Genomic DNA, 19,771 nt, shown 5'->3' on the forward strand with positions numbered 1-19,771 from the left:
CACAGCTCTATTCACACTCATATCATATAGAGCTTTTGTTTTTTTAAATATATTTCTTAAGCCAAACTTTTAGATAAAGTATTCAGGATTATTTGGATAGAAAAATGGTGTCTGACGAAATTAGAATTGATTTTACTGACTCCGGTATCAACATTTCTTAGTTTTTTGTTTATAAAAGAAAGGAATTCCCATCATTATATGATATAGAAATATTTCGTTTAAGGATATCTCATTAGAAATGTTTCGTAGAGAATTTATTAAGCATCATTATGGTATCAAATTCATCTCCCTATCTCAATTAGCCATGCTTAAGGGGGGGGGGGGGCTGACCATGCCACCCTGCCCCTCAAAAAGGTTCACTTCTGTTAACACACCCAACACCACCTTCACATCACACATAGACCCCTACATCACACACAAACACACCCTCCAACAACCACACACACACCCCCCAACACCACTCACTCAACCCCAGCAAGGGAATTAAGACACATCTGTGTGTGTGTGACTGCATGGTAGGGAGTTAAATATCAGCTCTTGATGAGTGCTTGGTAACACTCGATTCCACTCCATCTCTCTATTTACCCACACCTTTCTGCTTTCTCACTCCATATTTTAAAATGTTTTGTAACATAATGTTGAAGGGATACAACTTTGCTTATTTATACATATATCTGTACTTACCACAATCTCAAAAATATTTTAGGTTTTGTGTTTATTCAAGACATCTTCAGTTCATGAGACTCACTAATCCTCCACCCAAGAAAGGGTGACCTGACATTCCATCAGATCAGTAATATGAGACCGTTAATCCCCCATCCTACCTCCACCTGACATTGCATCAGGTCAGACCAGTTACACAAGACTCACTAATCCCACACAGCTCCATGGGAGTGGAAAATAACAGTCTTTGCTGTAACACACAGCTTCATTCAGGCCCATATCCTTTAGATTATTAATTTTTAAATATAGTTAACCCTCACTTTACGCGGTTAATGTAACCCGGAGGGTACCGCGGAAAGCGAGAAACGCGTTAAGTGAATAACATAACATATGGGATTAATTGAAATGGAGTCCAGGCCGATCCCCAAACTCCACTTTTTGACGACACATAACTTTGTTGTCGTAAAAATAACATCTTAATTTTATGATGGTACATGCACACAATTAATACTTAAGAGAAATAGAGAAATACAGTCGCCAAGTTAATGTCCATTCAAATAATGGACACGACTCCCTCCCCCTCTTCTCACACTACACTGCTGGCTCTTCCCTCTTTGAGAAATTTTGGGGGGAAAACCAGGTATAGTAATAAATATTACCTCAAACTAAAGTTAGGATAATATAATTGACATTGCTGGATTCCTTGTAAGACCAGGAATATTTTGAATATAAATGTCATATATTTTTCACAAAAGATAACATATTTACTCAGATTAAACATTTTATCTAAAATTTGTATGTCTAATGCAAAATATATGATGTTTATATTCAAAATGATCACCAAATTGTAAGAATTCAAGCAATGTAAATTATATTCTGGCCGGGTAATTTGTATGAATTTTATGAGCTAAAACAAATATCTTCAGTTAATAAAAAAAAAAATATTCTTCACGACACTATCTGTCAATCAAAGTACCCCACCTTGCCTTACCCCCTCTTCCAACTGTGCGGTCAGTCCCAACCCTCCCCCCACCCCCCACCAATCCTCCCTTCAAGAGATGTTGGGTGAAAAAAATAAATTTTAACATTTTGTATTAAATAATACCTCAGATTAAAGTTAGGATAATATAATTGACATTGCTGGATTCCTTGTAAAACCAGGAATATTTTGAATATAAACGTCATATATTTTGCACAAAAGATAACATACTTACTCAGAGTGAACATTTTATCTAAAAATTTTATGTCTAATGCAAAATATATGATGTTTATATTCAAAATGATCATCAAATTGTAAGAATTCCAGCAATGTAAATTATATTCTGGCCGGGTAATTTGTATGAATTTTATGAGCTAAAATAAAAATCTTCAGTTAATAAAAAAAAAAAATATTCTTCACACGGTAACAGATGGTCGGTCGCCGGTCCCTCCCTCCCTCCCCCCACCCCCCACCAACGTCCCTACTAGATAAATGTGTGGGAATACCAGACTGTTTACCTTTTTAGTAATAAATAATAAATCAGACTAAAGTTAGGATAATATAATTGACATTGCTGGATTCCTTGTAAGACCAGGAATATTTTGAATATAAATATCATATATTTTGCACAAAAGATAACATATTTACTCAAGATTAAACATTATATCTAAAATTTGTATGTCTAATGCAAAATCTATGATGTTTATATTCAAAATGATCATCAAATTGTAAGAATTCCAGCAATGTAAATTATATTCTGGCCGGATAATTTGTATGAATTTTATGAGCTAAATAAAAAAATTATAGTTCACCGTGTAAAGGGGTACACCCACCGCGGAATGTGAGCATCCTGGGTTCTGGCAGGGCACCGCGTAAACGTGGAAACGTGGAATGTGGGACCGCGTAAAGTGAGGGTTGACTGTATTATTATTTATTACAATTATTATTATTATTATTATTATTATTATTATTATTATTACTGTATTATTATTGTAATTATAATTATATTTTTGTCCCCCAGGCCCTGATGTGAGTCAGTGACCTGTGCCTGGGTGGACTAATCCCCATTAAAAAAAAACCCACTGTCATTAACGATACAATATTTTTTATTCCTTATTCATTAATAAGTAAAGCTATGTTAGTATAATAATCTGTGGTTAATTATATCTGTACCCCTCACATACATCAAGAACACACACACACACACACACACACACACACACTTATAGCAATATTTGTTAACTTGTTATTGCTGGATAAATCCATATTTTCTTCTTTTTTTTAATTTTCTCATTGCTTCTTGTTTGAGGACAAGACAAAAATGCAATAGCCATTTACTCAAATTTGAAATATTGTTTACAAACATAGTTTATTCTTATTTGACAATGATAATATCTTGAGGAACAGATTAAAAGTCAAGATGATAGGGTCAGTATTCACACTGCTTGTATCTTGACTGTTGTGGATTACTATTCACTGCTGTCATGATGTCATTGCACCACTTATGATCAAACTTTTATTACCTGAATAACTCATGGTTGTAACTTACTCTTTTAATATTTCCTATTTTCTTCATTTATAATTTTGACAAACATAAAAGGAAGTCTGGGAATACTTCCCTTAAAATTCTTGGTGATTAATAACTGAAGTTGTTTGTTGTTTTTCATTCTGTGCAATGTCTTATTGGAGTCAAGAAATTGCTTAAGCTTTCCTTGAGAAATTAATTTTATGCATAAATCAAAGATGGCTAATGAAAATATTACTTCTCTTATTATTGCAGTTCTTCTATGCAGTATCCAGCAGCAAATCTTCTAATATCATTGTGTTAGTGTTGGCACAGTTAATGGTAAGTAACCTTGGGTTACTGATTACAGGGGCAGATCCAGGGAGGGGTTGTTGCAGTTTCCAGTTACCTGTGGTAGCACTAATTAGAGGTGAACTGGAAGCAACAAATGTTTATGGGTTAAGTTTTGAAACTCAAATGGCTTTTTCTCCATTTATTAAGAATATAAACTATTGCACATTAACTGGGATATCACTGTAATTAACGCTATGAGCTGTGAGCGTTGATAGTGTATGAAGCTTGGGTATATCTAGCTTCTTAGAAGCACATATGAGTGGCTCAGAGACAGGAGTTGAACTGCGATGGCCGTCTACTGAATTGATGACTGCGGTCAAGGTGTGAGGGAACAGTGGGACTACATTGTCACATGTCCACTTGATGACTACTCACGGCTCATAGGAAAGTTACCGTGGGCAATGTAATTATATAAACCTAATGTATGTAACCCATATGTATATAAGTATTGCTGTTTGTTAGATAGGGGCTAATACATTGCTCGGCCACCACCCTCCGAGTTTTGCAAGGAGTAAACTAACCACTTAGTATAACATAACACCTATGGATGCCTATCCATGCTATAAAAGATAAAATGTGCTGTAGCTAAACTGAGGAATCTACAGCCGAGGGTTGAGAGTGAATTCCTAGCCTTAAATGCCTTATGTGTCAGGACTGTAACATGTACAATTTTAACTTTCAAAGACACATGTCAGTAATAACAAAACATACATAAAATTGATAAAATGAGACTGAAAGTTGGTACAAAAAACTGGGGATCACAAAAACCCAAAGAAAAATAATATCTACAAATGAAGAAGTTTGTGTTTCATTGAGATAAGTCAATAATGTTCAATTGTCAAACACTAGATTGAGTTTGCTGGGAGCAATATTAACATTTAAAGAATAAAGATATCAGACCTGAAGTGAAACTCAAATGAAATGCAAAAAAAAAGCCGTTTTTCTAAAAAACAGTTATTGTGATGTAGTCCAGAATGCAACGCCTAGCTTATACCTAGGTATGTTAATGCCTAGCAATAACTCGCCAGGCCAACATACAGGCAATTAAAACATCTAATAATTACTTAATAAGTAATATTAGGAGGACACGTCGCTACCTGGCATTTAATTGCAATTCTCAAACCCCCTCCCTCACCCCCCATCATACGCACTGCCACCGTCATCTCTTGCCTTAGAGCGAGCAGTAAAACAAAGTCAACTCTCGAGGGGTGGAGATGGGTGGGCTATCGGCGTCGAATTCTGGACAATATCACAATTTTTTTTTTTTTAGAAAAAAACGGCTTTTTGTTCAATCCAGAATGCAACGCCTAGCTTGAATACCCGAGCAGGAGGTGGAGAGGGAGGTGACGTTGCATACAAGGCTACGCTAGCTTAGGTCCAGATTATGATTATAAAGCGTTTGGAATATTTCCAATATTAGGAACATTTACTGGAAAGTAAAATGTTAATTTACATATCTTAATGAGGATACTCACTTTATTCTGATGAGGAAGAAGGTCCTGGTTGTGGAGATTGACTAAGTGGGGGAGGGGACCCCAGCACCACCACATGTGAAGCATCTTTCAGAGATAGATGAAGATAGCTGTCTTTGAAAGTTTTTGAAGATCTCCAAAAGCCCATTTCCTTGATCTGACTGAGGCTCATATGCCGCAGAAAGGCCACAGACCCTGCGTATTTCCTGGTGTCATGTGCCAAAAATTTCTTGCCAGGGTCTGCTTGATTCACTAACTGGGATAAAGATTTTGTCATTTGACTAGGAGACAATTTCTTACCATCCCTGGATGAGAAAACATAGGGGCCTTGATTAGGGAATCTGGTTAACCGTTCCTGAAGATTTTTAACTGGGCGCAATATATGAGGAACCCTTGTCTCATCCATTAGGCGTTTTATCCTAATAGGTTGAGCTTGAAAATCTTCCCTTTCATTTTTTCTTAGGATCTCCGTAGGAAAAAGGGTGACGTCCTCCTCAGAAAATACCAATAATGATAGATTATTGGAAATTGAAATTAGTTCACTGATTCTCATACCTGTTGCTATTGCTAGAAGGAAGGCTGCCTTTTGGAGTAATCTATCCCGGTTCAGATTTATATTGTAATTAGGCTCCATAAGAAATTTAGTAACTTTTTCTAGAGACCAAGGTGGGATTCTTTTAGGCAGAGGGGGGTTTCTGAATTAAAAAGGACGATCTGAGCATGTGATAAATCCTTGGGTTCAAAGTAATATTAAAACCCCAAGCCAGAGGGTCAACCAATGCTGATTTATAAGATGCAATTGTCGATCCTTGAAGGCCTTTAACTCTGAACAGAAATTCTAAAAATCTTAACACAGCTGTTTCCGACAATGTGTCTGGAGTCGTTAACTTGATAAATTGTTAAAAAAGTTTCCAAGCTTTCTCATATTGCATAGAAGTTTGGGGTCTATGACCTGCTGGTTTGTTGTGCGCCCATCAGATACGTGAGTCGGCTACAAGGCATCAGTTGGGCTTTGAAAACAGTCGGGAGAGCATCTATTTTGTTGGTGTCTTGAATATTTTTGCATTTTTCATTGAAATTATAGGTCATTCTGAACTTTAGTTAACATATTGATAATATATCGCGCAGTGCAGTGTTGATTTAAAGAAAATAATCTTGAATTACACCTAGTGAATTTAAAATTTTATTGGTGAAATGAGGCATGAAGCATGGGTCCAAAAAAGGTAATTTTTCCTCCATACCACTTCCTTCTTTTCTCCCTTCTCCTCCACCCCACTTCTAATTCCCATCATCATCATCAACCAGGAGCCTTCTACATACACACCTCAAAGTAAGTGTACTTTACTGCATTTTTTTTTTTTTTTTTTACTTTGTATGTACTTTTCGGTGAGCTGGAACCAATTACCCAATATCCCATTGAAACAATGGATTCGGTTAACAAAATTTTCGGTTAACGAACGACCTTCTGGAACGAATGGTGTTCATTAACCGAGGGACCACTGTAATTATTAGATGTTTTAATTGCCTGTATGTGGCCTGGCGAGTTATTGCTAGGCATTAACATACCTAGGTATAAGCTAGGCGTCACATTCTGGATTGAACAAAAAATGATGTGTTGGCAAGGTTATGACAGCATTACTGTTGAGGTCACAATAGTCTGAAGCCATATACAGTAATAAAATAATGAGCTTGTACTACGAAGTACTTACCACCATCCTGGCATAATAAAATGACACTGGGTTGTTCAAGAAAAAAATCACATGGTATGAAGATTGCATGAAACACCATATTCGTGGAACTTGATGTATAAACACTTTGTGTAGGCACTGTGCGACCAGTCGTTTGTATGAGTGCCAGTTCGCATATTCCTTCTCAGCAGGAATAATGTTACTGCGTAGGCCGGACATACTGTACACACAAATACTATAGATATAGTGATTTACACTGTGATGCCACCTTAGGAACAGCCATTACTAAAACAAATGAGAAGTGATCAGGCACTACTAATGTTCAATTCATTTGCCCAGAATCACAAGTGTGTCATTATACATATTGGGAAAGGTTCCATTTGTCATGCGGTGAGAACATTGGACTTTGAATAACAATAGAAGTACAGTTTATGGTAGCATTACTTGTAGTTAAAGGAGAAAAAAAATCACAGAATTGCAGCATGCAAATTAAGGGTTAAATAAAGAGTGTGTACAAGCAAGAGGTGGGCATCCATGCGGCTTAAACCTGTATTAATTAAAGCAGCAATGAGCTTGTCATTGGTATTAATATTCTTCAACGAGCTTGTCTCTGGTAATAATGTTCTTCAAGCGCTTGTCCTTGGTATTAATTTTCTTCAAGAGCGAGGTGCTTCCCCATCTAGAGTACTGTCACTTGATTGAAAATGTCCAAAGGAGGGCCACCAGACTGGTGCCTGCACTTTGGCACCTCAGCAACCCTTTGAGATTAGAGCGCCTGAAATTGCTTAAACTACAGACGGGCGAGGGGCGATCTAATTGAGTTGTATAAACATTTCCAAGGGCACTACTCAGTCGAGTGTCCTTACCTGGAGCTGGCGGATGCTCGCCCCACAAGGGGTCTCAGCTCAAGGAGTGAGAGTTGTGAACTCTTGGAGCAACCTGTCAGAGAGTATTGTGACGGCACCAAATGTGAGCTCTTTCAAGATAAGTCTTGACCGGCACTGGAGCAGGTTCAGATACATTCAGGAGCCAGTGCATGATCAGTACTTGCCAACAGTGCATAACAGAGATGTGACCTATCACTCCAGCAGTTAATGAGTCGTTCAGTGGTGAAGAGGATAAAAGTAAAAGACGTGTTTGCGGTTTGAGCAGATGTGTCTGGGATATTGTCTACATCCCAGGGGAGTGACTCTGGGTGTACCTTTTTAAGTCAGTCTATGGGTGTACCTTTTTAAGTCTGTCTACATGTACTAAGTCTGAGGTTTGTGTTTGATTTCAAAATTTTTAATTTGTTGCCAGTTTCCTTGGCGGTAATCAGGAACAGACTTGAAAATTTGGGCACAAGTTTGGCGATCCTTTTCAGGTTTTCTAACCATGACAGCGTCGCCTATTTCTAGTGTTATAGGCTTAACCTGTTTGTGTTGCTTATAAATCATTTCTGCTCGTGACGCTGCTAAATGCTTCCATACGTGATCATGAATGTCTGTGAAGACGCTGATTTGCTTTGTAGCAAAACCGTCCACGCTGTAGACAGGGTGAAGTTTGCCTGTAAGTACATCATAGGGCAGACGTTTGTCTATGCCATATACAATATAGTAGGGTGATGTGCCCGTGGAGGTATTGATCGACCTGTTATTAGAGGTTGTGACCTGAGGTAACCCATCCTACCATGCATTGAGCATTGGGTTTACAAGATGCACAGATTCCATGTCCTACAACCATTGATAGGGTGTATAGTTTTCTTGATTTATCAGGATATTATCGTTCTTTTATAAGATGATATGCGACATTAGCATCAAAGCTGACTTAATTTCTCAAGAAGGATGCCATATTTGTCTGGAATGATAAACAGAAGATTATTTTTATTGCATTGGCGACGGAACTCCCCAATTCACCTGTTTTGGCATTTCCTGACTTTACTGACGCCTCAGGACAAGAGCTTGGTGCTGTACTCATGTAGCTGGATACACGAGGAAAATACTATATAGAATGATTGCTTACGCCAGTCATGCACTTAATGATGCAGAAATACACTATTCAGTAATGCACATTGAAACATTAGCTGTTATCTGGGCACTTAATAAGTATGAAGATTTACATTTTGCTTATCTCTTAACTGTCCATACGGATCTTGTGACAATGACAGCTGTTTCACAAAAAAACCTTTCAGGCAGACTCACACGCTGGTATCTGACCATTCAAGAATTTGCCCCCGTGTTCAAGTGCTTACCGGGACACTGATGCGTTGTCCAGGAACATAGCACCAGTGACGTCGGTATCTTCGTTCATTCTCTCTCAATTACTGGATGAACGACGACTTAATCCCTTGGGGTCTACAGTCATTTTTGCTCTAGAGTCGGGGGAGGAGGCTGTTCTACTGAAGTTACCTTTTCCGTTCAGTCAATCTGAAATATGACAGGACATACTCCATCTCTCCAAATTTACAACTCGGGGTATTGTTACACAAATTGTCGTACCTGATAGACTTGGTGCAACGGCATTAACGTTGTTCCACAATGTACCTCAAGCAGGCCATCCCGGGTGTGACACATGCCTTGTGGAAACAATAGTATTAATATTTTTTTAATGCAATGAAAAGTGACATAGAGCAACACATTGCTAAGTGTTTATTGTGTGCGCAGCACGGGGGTACTGCTTATCCCACCGCTGCCACCTTTATGTTGCAGTTTCCGGTTACCTGCGGTAACACTAATTAGAGGTGAACTGGAAGCAAGATTCATAAATGTTTATGGGTTAAGTTTTGAAAGCCAAATGGTCTTTTCTCCATTTATTAAGAAAATAAACTATTGCACATTAACTGGGATATCACCGCAATTAACGCTATGAGCTGTAAGCGTTAATAATGGATGAAGCTTGGGTATATCTAGCTTCTTAGAAGCACACGTCTCAGTCGCTCAGAGACAGGAGTTGATCTGGCGATAGCTGGCTACTGAATTGATGACTGCGGTCAAGGTGTGAGGGAACAGTGGGAATACATTGTCACATGTCCACTTGATGACTACTCACGGCTCATAGGAAAGTTACCGTGGCTGATGTAATTACATAAACCTAATGTATGTAACCCACGTTTATATAAGTACAGTGTTGCTGTCTTTTCATCAGAAAGTTCCAATACCCTTTCTTTAATGCAGTGTTGTACTCAGGCATTTTTTTTTTTTTTTTAGTAAAAATTAATTACCTTACCATTAACCTCAGAATATCTCTTAATATCAAGTGCACACGGCCTCAAACTGGCCTCAAAATGCCCATAATATTGGTCAGATTCCAAAAAAAATTTCTCGGGGGGGGGGGGTGTCTCCTCCCCCATCCATCTGGGTGTGCTTGCCATGTTCCCCCACCCACAACTTTTTGGACACCCCCCCACCCTTGATATTCCTGGATCAGCCCCTGGATTATCCCTCTTTTGGGGTAGATGGATGATCAGGAGCAAGGATGAGTGGGTGTAAGATTAGTAATGTGACACTGAAGGACAGGAGGCCCTTTTCAGAGCTAATAGGGTGGCTGGGTATTGAGAGTATAGGGGATTGGTAAAATTCTTCATAAAGGTAGGCTGAGACCAGTTGGGCCAAGAGGTGCTTGAGCCCAAATGTGGATGGGAGGAGAGCCAGGGACAGGCCAAGAATAACATGGGCAGAGGTCATAAATAATGACATGAGAACTTAAGAACCTGACAAGAGAGACTGCAAGAGACATTGAAGCATGGAGAGCTGCCATCACATAATCATGGCTAACCCACACAAGCATGGAATTTGGCCATAAAATTTTGCTGCTGGTAATGATGATGGCAAGGGAGGAAAGGCATAGTGAACTAACCCCTGTTTCTGGGCATGTGCATCATTGAGGGCTGAGTGGTTACTGACTGAGCTAAATATAATAATTTCGGGATCAATCCCCCAGTTTTTGTTAATTGGTTTTGTATTACAGTACAGGCATCCTCCAGGTTACAGAAGGGTTTCGTTCCTAAAAAATTTTCCGTAACGTGAAATCATACTTACCATATACAGCTCCTCCCCGACTTACGACAGGGTTAGGGACCCAAATCCAGGTCGTAAGTTGAAATGGTCATAAGTCGAAAATGCTTAAATAATACATAGAAAATCTAAAATGGGTGTCTCTTTTTCTTCTCAGCACCACAAAACTCTCACTTTTAAGTTTGCCAGCCATTTTAAAGTGAATACAAACGAAAATTTTCTCTGTGTTGACGTTGGGACTTGAAAATACGTAATTTGACAAAATTTTGGTACGACTGAGGCAGGTCGTATGTCGGGGAGGAGCTGTACTTTCATTATAAAAGTTGAGATGCGTTCTTAAGCTATCAAACAGGGAGGTACTACCGCCTGGGAAGATATTGGAAGCATAATGTGTTGTCTAATGGTAGACCCTGCTGCTGTATGGCATCACAAAAACTGTGACCAAGTCCCTGGTTGCTGATCTGACTGTCTTTCTGTCTCATTTACACAATTGCAGGGTCTCAATTGTTTCTCTTTCTTTGACAACACTATGCTGTATATATATATATGCCGTATATACTCGTGTATAGTTCGAGTTTTTAAGACCAAATTTTTAGGCAAAAAATTTGGGGTCGTCCTATATATGCGTAATAGTTTTGTTAGGTTGAACCCGTGCATGATAGGAAGGGCGAGGAGCAACTTTTAGCTTCAGACATGAAAAATATTTACCATTTACTGCCAGTAAACAATGGAAACGTAAAATATGTACCAATTAGTAATGAAAAGTTGTGCAGTTCCTTCAGTAAATGAAGCTCACCAACTTACAATAGGCTAAATTACCTTACAACGTGCTTTCAGTAGTCTATGTTGAAGTTCTTAGCACAGGCTAACTTATCATATCATATACGGTATCACAGTTCTCATTGATCTACAAAAAATACCGGTATTAAAAACCTTTTCGATATTTCACACTTAATATAATACCCGGTAATCTACTTCAACCTCCTATTGTTTACAACGACGCATGACGCCCCACCGGCTGTATCAGCTAGACGGTACACGTGTTTTTCGAATCGTTTTCAGTTAAAAATCTGTTACATCACACGTATATTTTACCTAAACTGCGCCTGAATGAATATATTCTCGGAAATAAATAGTGGTTTTGCTGAAACGTGATGTATTTTAATGTAAAATAGGATAAAATACATGACGAAAACAAAAGATTTTACCTAACCTTCCGATGTTCAAGAGAAGTTACTCGTTTTTTTAATAGTTTTTGGTTAAAATATTGTTATATTACAATGGTATTCTATTCATACTGTGCTTGATATAATATTTTCACGGAAATGTAATATTTTTGCTGAAATGACGTACGTATTACAGTGGAAAGTGGGATAAAATCGTGACGAAAGCAATGACTTTCGCTTTCTTTCGTTCAAAAGATGTTACCGTAATCGCTTTTCGAATGGTTTTCAGTTATAAAACTGTTGTATTACGATAATATTCTATCCTAATTGACTTGAATAAATACTACGATACCATATTTCTGAATATTTTCATTAAAATCCATCAAAATCATTTTCCTTGTCATCTTCTGCAGCACCAAACAGCTTCTCCCAGTCCTCTCCTTGAACAGGGCTACAGGGTACATGTTTTTCGAATCGTTTTCAGTTAAAAAACTATTACATCACACGTATATTTTACCTAAACTGCGCCTGAATGAATATATTCTCGGAAATAAATAGTAGTTTTGCTGAAACGTGATATATTTCAATGTAAAATAGGATAAAATACATGACGAAACAAAAGACTTTACCTAAGCTTCTGTTCTTGAGATGTTACTCGTTTTTTTAATAGTTTTCGGTTAAAATTCTGTTATATTACAATGACATTCTATTCATACTATGCTTGATATAATGCATTCACGGAAATGTAATATTTTTGCTGAAATTATGTGCATATTACAATGGAAAGTGGGATAAAATCGTGATGGAAGCAATGACTTTCGCTTTCTTTCGTTCAAAAGATGTTACTGTATTCGCTTTTCGAATGGTTTAGTTAAAAAACTGTTGTATTACAAGAATATTCCCTCCTAATTGACTTGAATAAATACTTGAATGGAAATATACAATATTTTTGTTGAAACTACCCGCGTTTCAGTGTAAAGTGTCGTAATAATAAATGTTAAACAATTTGCCTTCGGCACTCGTGTTTCATGCACAGCAAGCCTCAGTTTATAGGACGTAGAGCGTTTTTAGTGAAAGTTTTGTTGTTCCATTACCCTCAAAAACATGGGTCGAACTATAAACGAGGGATATCGTAAATTAACGATTTCTTGGTAAAAAAATCAGGGTCGACCTATAAACGAGGGGGAGGTTATAGACGAGTATATACGGTATATATATACGATATATATATACAATATATATATATACGATATATATATACGATATATATATATATATATATATATATATATATATATATATATATATATATATATATATATATATATATATATATATATATATATATATATATATATATATATATATATATATATATATATATATATATATATATATATATATATATATATATATATATATATATATATATATATATATATATATATATATATACATACAGTCAACCCTCACTTTACGCGGTCCCACATTCCGCTTTTCCACGTTTACTTGGTCCCCTGCCGGAACCCGGGATGCTCACATTCCACGGTGCGTGTACCCCTTTACGCAGGTGAAGTATAATTTTTTTATTTTGCTCATAAAATTCATACAAATTATCCGGCCAGAATATAATTTACATTGCTGGAATTCTTACAATTTGATGATCATTTTGAATATAAACATCATAGATTTTGCATTAGACATACAAATTTTAGATCTAATGTAAGTATTTTGTTTACTCAGAGCAAATATGTTATCTTTTGTGCAAAATATATGAAGTGTATATTCAAAATATTCCTGGTCTTGCAAGGAATCCAGCAATGTCAATTATGTTATCCTAACTTTAGTCTGAGGTATTATTTATTACTAAAAAGGTAAATATTCTGGTTTCTCCCACACATTTCTCTGGTAGGGAGGGTTGGTGGGGGATGGGGGGAGGGAGGGACCGACCGACCATCTGGCGCGGTTGTGAAGAATATGGTTTTTTTTTATTAACTGAAGATATTTGTTTTAGCTCATAAAATTCATGCAAATTACCCGGCCAGAATATAATTTACTTTGCTGGAATTCTTACAATTTGATGATCATTTTGAATATAAACCTCATAGATTTTGCATTAGACATACAAATTTTAGATCTACTCTAAGTATTTTGTTTACTCTGAGTAAATATGTTATCTTTTGTGCAAAATATATGACATTTATATTCAAAATATTCCTGGTCTTGCAAGGAATCCAGCAATGTCAATTATATTATCCTAACTTTAGTTTGAGGTATTATTTATTACTATACCTTAAAATCTAGTGGTTTTTCCCCCAAACATTTCTCAGAGAGGGAAGAGCCAGGAGTGTGAGAAGAGGGGGAGGGGGTCGAGTCCATTATTTGAATGGACATTAACTTGGTGACTGTATTTCTCTACTTCTCTTAAGTGTTAATTGTGTGCATGTACCATCATAAAATTAAAATGTTCTTTTTACTAGAACATAGGTATTGTGTTGGAAAAAGTGGAGTTTGGGGGTCAGTCGGTCTCTATTTCATTTAATCCCATATGTTATGTTGTTCACTTTTCGCGTTTCTCGGTTTACACGGGCCTCCGTGGGTTTAATTGACCGTGTAAAGTGAGGGTTCACTGTATATATATATCGTTTCTCACTGTTGATTATTTTTTCCATTTCTGTATATATATCCCCCAGGCCCCAATGTGGGTCAGTGAACTGTGCCTGGGTGGGCTAATCCCTGTAAAAAATAAAATAAAATAAAAATAAATAAATAAAATGCCAAATTTTGTGACCCAAAAAATGTGACACAAGCACATATTTGTTTAAAATTAGATGGTTTTAACCACATACAATGTATCAATCATGATGTAACATGATAATAAATGAACAAAACACTAAAATTTTACTGACCAGGAGTGAGGTTGTGGGATCAGGGTTACTGGGAGTTACCTCCTTAAAACATCAAGTTTAATGTCCAATGCAATTCCTTTATGGAATCTTTTATCACCACTGCTTTCACTTGAACTTGATGGTCTTTTTCCATTCGTCATGAATAAGGGTACACAGTAACACAGACACATAACACAAACTAGGGAAGGAATTCAAACTGAGTAGTGCCATTGTTGTTTTGATTACAGTAAAACCTCGATTAACCGACCCTCGATTAACCGACTTTCGGATTAACCGTCAATCCCTAACCCCTGACCCACATCGGGGCCTGGGGGGCGATAATGTAATAATATTAATAATGCTAATGCTAATAATAATAATAGTAATAAAGAACCATAAAGAAATGCAGAAATGAAAAAAAAATCAAGAGTGAGAAACAAAGTACCTGTATGTATGTTGTATTGTCATTAGTAAGAGAAACAATTGAGACCCTGCAATTGTGTGTAAATGAGGCAGAAAGTCAGATCAGCAACCTGGGACTTGGTCACAATTTTTGTGATTGTAACCGCCATCCGGGCGGTTAAAGGATTTAATGAAACTTGTGACGTTGAACTCGAACATTATAATTCGGTCAAGCCTGTTGAATACAATTCATTTTAGTATTTCAAATAATTCATACATAGGCAATCACATAAATGTCTAATCCAATATTATTTACATAACAATCATAGCTATGTAATCAGTCTAATCTTAACACTTACAATGAGTACTTAATTTCCATATTTTTAAGTCGTCACAATGATAAACGATGCAATGGACACAGTCTACCTGTGTACACAATAAGTACCAGTTAAACTTACGTGTTGAAAGTCTCAAGAGAAACCAGATTAGGTGCTGCCTCTGTGATCTGAATAACTACAGAGGAACCAGGTTAGGTGTTACCTCTGTGGTCTGAATAGCTACAGTGCCAATACCCTGCTGTCGCCTCCCCAACCCTCTCTTGATGGGCGGCTGAGTCAGGTGATTATAATTATACATAAACAAAACTCCCCTTACACACTCCAACCTCCTCTGGGCCTCTCATCTCCACCATGTCAATACTCTATATACTGTATACTGGCAGGCACACTCAATAAACATGACATGACTTACAGCCTAACATAATGTTTGTTAATGTGTCATCCTACTCATTACTGCTTGCTGTAACAGTGATGACATATGTTCTTTGACTTTTCCATTTTTTATTCACGGTTTCTGTGCTGATTCATATTTATTTATTAAAGTGGTTAATGTTTTAAAGCAAATTCTATTGAAATATGAATGGCAAATGAACAAAAATGAATAGAGGGACTTAAATGAGGTAGGCTAGGGAAAGGTACTTTGAAAATGTGTTTTATTTCCGTAAACTTTATGTACTATTAACCGACCTTTTCGATTATCCGTCAGCCCCTTCCCCCCATATGTGGTCAGTTAATCGAGGTTTTACTGTATTATCAGCTGGTGGGGGTGAGCCTCAGAATCCACACAAAATAAATTTTATAATTTTGGTGAAATTTTTTGTTCTATACAGTTTTACCCCGCCTAACGCGGTTTCACTTAACGCGTTTTCGCATATACGCGGTGCCTTGCCAAAGCTGAACTTTCACTTAACGCGGATTTTTTCCACATATACGCGGTGAGTGTCCGAGACGCTATTTTTAGATTTGCCCCACCCGCCACCCTGCCTGACTGCCTGTTTTAGCTCATAAAATTCATACAAATTACCAGGCCAGAATATAATTTACATTGCTGGAATTCTTATAATTTGGTGATCATTTTGAATATAAACATCATATATTTTGCTTTAAACTTACAATTTTTAGATAAAAAATTTTCTCTAGGTAACTATGGTATCTTTTGTGCAAAATATATGACATTTATATTCAAAATATTCCTGGTCTTACAAGGAATCCAGCAATGTCAATTATATTATCCTAACTTTAGTTTGAGGTATTATTTATTAAAATTTAGTGGTTATCCCACACATCTCCTTGGGACGGTTGGTGGGGGGTGGGGGGGAGGGAGGGACCGACCGACCATCTGTTACCCTGTGAAGAATTATTATTTTTTTTTATTAACTGAAGATATTTGTTTTAGCTCATAAAATTCATACAAATTACCCGGTCAGAATATAATTTACATTGCTGGAATTCTTATAATTTGGTGATCATTTTGAATATAAACATCATATATTTTGCTTTAAACTTACAATTTTTAGATAAAAATTTTTCTCTAGGTAACTATGGTATCTTTTGTGCAAAATATATGACATTTATATTCAAAATATTCCTGGTCTTACAAGGAATCCAGCAATGTCAATTATATTATCCTAACTTTAATCTGAGGTATTATTTAATACTAAATGTTAAAAACTCTGGAAGGGAGGATTGGTGGGGGGTGGGGGGGAGGGTTGGGACTGACCGCGCGGTTGGAAGAGGGGGGGAGGCAAGGTGGGGTACTTTGATTGACAGATAGTGTCGTGAAGATTATTTTTTTTTTATTAACTGAAGATATTTGTTTTAGCTCATAAAATTCATACAAATTACCCGGTCAGAATATAATTTACATTGCTGGAATTCTTATAATTTGGTGATCATTTTGAATATAAACATCATATATTTTGCTTTAAACTTACAATTTTTAGATAAAAATTTTTCTCTAGGTAACTGTTATCTTTTGTCCAAAATATATGACATTTATATTCAAAATATTCCTGGTCTTACAAGGAATCCAGCAATGTCAATTATATTTTCCTAACTTTAGTTTGAGGTTATCCCACACATCTCCTTGGGACGGTTGGTGGGGGGTGGGGGGGGGAGGGAGGGACCGACCGACCATCTGTTAGCCGGCTGTGTAGTGTGAGAGGGGGAGGGAGTTGAGTCCATTATTTGAATGGACATTAACTTGGCGACTGTATTTCTCTATTTCTCTTAAGTATTAATTGTGTGCATGTACCATCATAAAATTAAGATGTTATTTTTACTACAACATAGGTATGTGCCTTCAAAAAGTGGAGTTTGGGGGTCGGGCCGGTTTCTATTGGAATTAATCCCATATGTTCTGTTGTTCACTTAACGCGGATTTCACTTAACGCGGGACCCTCTGGGTTCAATTGACCGCGTTAAGTGGGGTACAACTGTATTGCGATTTATTTTTTTTTAATCTGAATAAATTAATCAAAAATCCATAAGGGCGAATAGAGTCCTGAACACAGAGGCATAACTGAACTTAGCTGGCAACTGGGGAGGTGAGTGGCCTTCCAACTGCCTTGTGGCTACCACAGAGAATACACATTAAATAATTTTTACAATTTGTAAAAATTTGGGTTAAAAATAGCTGTTTTTTAATTAATTAATATATTCATTTATTTTAAAATTCACCCAAATTTCGTGTGGGCAATTTTTTTCCATAACCTGAAATTATGGTTTTATTTTAGAGCCGCAAGAAAATGCATGGGAAATGTGGGTCAGGGTTATATCCTAGGTCCTTTAAACACTGGTGTGGTAACCGTGGAGTGCAGTCTACATAGTTGCCAGATTGCCCGGACTTTATTATATTTTGTTTTCATTTTTACTTCATACGCAATTTTGCTTATAAAACCCCAAGAGTGTTAATTTGCTTTTGTTACCATTTATTCTGTTGGATGGATACTGTATAAGGAAAAAATATTTTGTAATGCAGGGGATGCCTGTACAGTTTGTCATTTATGAATGGCTGATTTACACTGGCACTGTACAGTACAACACAACACTGTATAGTATTTGTTTATGTAAAATACTGCATGTAGTTACCTTGTATACTGTAAAATGAGACTTCCCTCTCTAGTCTATTTTTATTTTTATTTTTTCATATCTTTGTTATTATGATAAGAAAGATTTCCATGGCCTTCAATCATTGTACTGTATTAGTGTTTATTATTTCCAGGGAATGTACTTCATCTCTATGGTCATGCTTATGAGGATGAACATGCCGCTTGAATATCGGACAATTATCACACAGGTGAGCAAATCACAGAATTTGGAAGTGTCATAGAAATTTTATATTATGTCTACTCATGATACCTATAAACACTCTTGGGTTTGGGTAGATGCTCTTCCGCGAGACACTCCGGGGTCTGGTCTGTTACTCACTTCAAAGCACTAGACTGCACCACACGAGAGATAATTGTACATAACGAGTCATAGCAAGCTTGCTATGTCAGATAAAAAGGTGGGATTTGTTGCATTAGCATTTTAAATAAATTATCTACAAACAATTGTAGATGAGTGATCATTACAAAATACTGTAATTATCAGGGGTGCAGTGCTACCGGAGCTCACACAAACGCCGCTCCGGCACCTCTGTTTTGATCAATCGATCAATATCGCCGATGCCTTTTTCCCTCCCGGGAACTCCCCCAACAGGGGATGGCCATGGCAGAAATGTTTCCAGGCCATTTTATTCTTGCACACCTCACTTACTCTCTCAAACATTCTTCCTTCCCTTCCCGCTCTCTCTTCAACAAACTCTCTAAATTTTTTCTCCCAGGTGACAATTGGTTTACCCCTCCCAACATTCCCCTCTCTCTTGCTATTATTCAAGACATCTTCAGAGGCAACTGGATTACATGGACAGAGAGAGGCTTAAATATACAGGGTGACCTTATTAAATATGAGGTCAGGTCATAATGATGTCATCCACTAATCCCCACACCAACACACACGTAGAGGAGCTTAAGAGAAGGGGCGACGTGACTAGTCAGGTCAGGTCAAAAATAAGGGTCCCACTAAATAACTATCCTACATCTAGATCAAAGGTTTTCAAAGCATTTTTAACCTTGGGCCACTGACAAATAAATTTATGTAACATATCAGTTTTGAACTGACCATCACTAAGGTTTATTGATTTTAATTCCTTAATCAAACTAGCTTCAACCAGAAGTCTTTCTGTGACACAAGATGATTTGAATACTTCTTAGGTTTTTTCCCAAGCAATGGGATGATTATTATTCCTAACATGAACGAACAGGGCACTGCTTTCAGATGCT

General features: G+C 37.0%; 1 protein-coding gene across 1 annotated transcript in view; it reads left to right on the forward strand.

Annotated features, from left to right (window-relative positions):
- The window catches only part of LOC121870399 (Golgi pH regulator-like), a 69,913-nt gene that overhangs the window by 26,262 nt on the left and 23,880 nt on the right, over positions 1-19,771 (forward strand). Inside the window, exons 3-4 of the mRNA XM_042372227.1 lie at positions 3,423-3,488; positions 18,670-18,744. Of these exons, the coding sequence (XP_042228161.1) occupies positions 3,423-3,488; positions 18,670-18,744 (141 nt within the window). The remainder of the gene's footprint in view (positions 1-3,422; positions 3,489-18,669; positions 18,745-19,771) is intronic.

Source organism: Homarus americanus, unplaced genomic scaffold (genome assembly GCF_018991925.1).
Source record: "Homarus americanus isolate GMGI-L3 unplaced genomic scaffold, GMGI_Hamer_2.0 scaffold40856, whole genome shotgun sequence".
Classification (NCBI taxonomy): domain Eukaryota; kingdom Metazoa; phylum Arthropoda; class Malacostraca; order Decapoda; family Nephropidae; genus Homarus; species Homarus americanus.